This window comes from Triticum aestivum, chromosome 2D (assembly GCF_018294505.1).
Source record: "Triticum aestivum cultivar Chinese Spring chromosome 2D, IWGSC CS RefSeq v2.1, whole genome shotgun sequence".
Taxonomy (NCBI): Eukaryota; Viridiplantae; Streptophyta; class Magnoliopsida; order Poales; family Poaceae; genus Triticum; species Triticum aestivum.
In genome coordinates, this window is record NC_057799.1 from 589366653 (window position 1) to 589369736 (window position 3084).

General features: G+C 47.6%; 1 protein-coding gene across 1 annotated transcript; it reads left to right on the forward strand.

The window, feature by feature from the left end:
- Positions 1–562, forward strand: LOC123050199 (uncharacterized). Its single transcript, XM_044473025.1, has 2 exons — positions 1–153; positions 252–562. The coding sequence occupies exons 1-2, from the start codon at positions 18–20 to the stop codon at positions 380–382; spliced, it is 267 nt and encodes an 88-aa protein (XP_044328960.1). The 5' UTR covers positions 1–17; the 3' UTR covers positions 383–562.
- Positions 563–3084: the final 2522 nt, after the last annotated feature.

Genomic DNA, 3084 nt, shown 5'->3' on the forward strand with positions numbered 1-3084 from the left:
ACCAAAGGAGAAGGAAAATGGCGGGCACAAGAGCAGCAGTGATGAAGCTGGCGGTCGTCCTCGTGGCCATGAGCCAGCTCGTCCACATGGCGACGCCAACGGCGGATCCGACGACTGAGTCGTCTCTGCTGGTTACGAGCGTTTCCCCTTCTGGTTAGTCTTGGTCATCTTCTCAAGTTGATACTACAAGTAATTATCTTGGTTGATTAGAGGTGCAAGAAACTGAGATAGTTAATTTTTGTCTTTGCCAGGGGGAGTCAATCCTCAACCCAGCCATGGCATCAGGGCAGTGAAGGTGTTGCTCGATGCGGCCAAGCCCAGCATCCCTGTCCCTCCGCCCCCTCCCCACCTCATCCTACCGTGCAAGGGAAGAACCTGCTAAGTGCTAACCTCACCTCATGGGGAGCACCAAGTTAAGCGCAGCTGGAGCTCGAAGTGACGAAAGCAATAAAAATGTCCCTAGCTTCCTCTGTATTGCACTACTCGATCGTTATGATCGACTGATGGAATAAAATAAGAGCACCCTTGTTTATATTTCGTTCGCCTGTAACAGGTGTTCAAATTGTGGATTTGAAACTACTAAACCAGTTTCCAGACCTGCGAAAAATTACTTGTCAAGTTTATGAACTCTAGTAGCAGTGTGGCACTTTTCTACATAAGTTGAAAAGAGAGATAGATGGTCGAAGAAGCTTTTGTCAGCCCAACAACTAGTGTCAGCCCAACTGAAGCTGTGTCGTGCAAGAAACAGAGGAGAAATCGTATGCCAATACTAGTGCTGTGCACAGTGCCAACCGTCCGTCGAGCAGGTAGCGTGCCTCCAGCAAACGGCAACGCGGCTTGCCTGCCTGACAACCGGAGACAGAACGGAGGTTCGTCCGGACATGGAATGGAAAGGTCAAGCGGTTGCTCTGTTCCACTGCTAGACTGCATGGGAGGACCAGAGAAACAGAGTAAACAAATCAGACAGGGACAGCCTGCGGGTGGTCTTCTGATCAAAGCCGTCGTCGAGAAAATTGCACAAACCATCAAATATTTGGGGTCAAATTTGCACAGAATATCTACTTTTGGAGTTTGTTGCAGAAAACACCATCTACTGGTGTAATAATCTGTTGTAGCTAGGTCTAATTCAAAATTTGATTCGGTCCACATGGTCTCTAACAGATGGGGCGTGTTTGGTTGCAGTAGTGAACAGTAGCTGCATTGTATACACATCTCAACCCAGCCTGGTTGACAACCTCAAATGCGTCATCTGTAAGTTGTTTGGTTGCCTGCATCTAGGGTCCCTACATTAGGTAATACGCAAGTGTACTTTGTTTGGTTGCCTGCATTGGCCCAAACGGCACATGAACACGGTGTTTGGTTGCACGCATGAGGTATGATTAAGAGTTAGCACTTGCACTTAGCACACAGGGTTAAGAGCTAGCAGAGGGAGGGGAGAAGAAATGCAGTGTGCGCCGGACCATGGTGACTGCAGTGGATAGTGGCCGTGGCCCCGTGTCCGACATGACGAGCATGGAGTCATGGACGAGCGACCCCGTCGGCGGCACGGTGAGCGACACCGTCAGCGAACTAGTTGCAGTGCTCGCGCAAAGACAGTCGACAGAGGAGGAGAATGCAGTGCTCGCGCCATGGTATCGTCAGTGCAGTGGACGAGAGAGGAGGCCGAGATGTTCGACGCCGGAAACGACTCCAGTGTAGTAGGGCGAGAGAGAGGAGGCCAAGATGATCGACCCCGTCAGCGACGCGGCGAACTGCAGTGTGCATAGAGGCAGAGGACACAAGAAAGCAGTGCGCGCGCCATTGCCGCGTCGGTGCAGTAGGAGGACGACAGAGAGTAGGCCGAGATGAGCGACGCTGGAAACGACTCTAGTGTAGTAGGACGTGGGCAAGGAGATCAAGGGGAAGGGCTTCGGTGTTGAGAGGGACGAATAGGAGGGTTCTGAGCAGAGGACAAAGGAGCTCGACATGGCGGCGTCAGTGCAGTAGACTGTTGTTCAAAGAGAGATGAAGCTACGATCGTCGAAACCAAAAACTTACAACACGAATGTTGTGAGGAACTGCGAGATTAGGCTGTTGGTCAAAGGAAATTTCAAATGATAGATCATGCATGACGAATCTGACAAAATTCGTCCAGAATAGCTACAAATGGGAACACGAAATTAAGAACTTACGGCTGACGAAACTACGAACTGATCGCCTGAATGAAACCATAGCATTGAGGTATATCTTTTTCGTGCAGAGCTTATCTCGAATCGAAGCACCGTTGTGTAGATCAGAGGGACAAGGAAGAGAGAAGATTAGATAGAAGCTGAAGGAAATATGCCCTAGAGGCAATAATAAAGTTATTATTTATTTCCTTATATCATGATAAATGTTTATTATTCATGCTAGAATTGTATTAACCGGAAACATAATACATGTGTGAATACATAGACAAACATAGTGTCACTAGTATGCCTCTACTTGACTAGCTCGTTGATCAAAGATGGTTATGTTTCCTAGCCATAGACATGAGTTGTCATTTGATTAAGGGGATCACATCATTAGGAGAATGATGTGATTGACCTGACCCATTCCGTTAGCTTAGCACACGATCGTTTAGTATTCTGCTATTGCTTTCTTCATGACTTATACATATTCCTGTGACTATGAGATTATGCAACTCCCATTTACCAGAGGAACACTTTGTGTGCTACCAAACGTCACAACGTAATTGGGTGATTATAAAGGTGCTCTACAGGTGTCTCCAAAGGTACTTGTTGGGTTGGCGTATTTCGAGATTAGGATTTGTCACTCCGATTGTCGGAGAGGTATCTCTGGGCCCTCTCGGTAATGCACATCACTTAAGCCTTGCAAGCATTGCAACTAATGAGTTAGTTGTGGGATGATGTATTACGGAACGAGTAAAGAGACTTGCCGGTAACGAGATTGAACTAGGTATTGAGATACCGACGATCGAATCTCGGGCAAGTAACATACCGATGACAAAGGGAACAACGTATGTTGTTATGCGGTCTGACCGATAAAGATCTTCATGGAATATGTGGGAGCCAATATGAGCATCCAGGTTCCGCTATTGGTTAT

Excerpts from the sequence above, each read along its gene's own strand:
- LOC123050199 (XM_044473025.1), top strand. The coding sequence starts at position 18 with ATGGCGGGCACAAGAGCAGCAGTGATGAAGCTGGCGGTCGTCCTCGTG. Across the intron at positions 154-251 it reads TACGAGCGTTTCCCCTTCTG|GGGGAGTCAATCCTCAACCC; the intron begins GTTAGTCTTGGT and ends TGTCTTTGCCAG.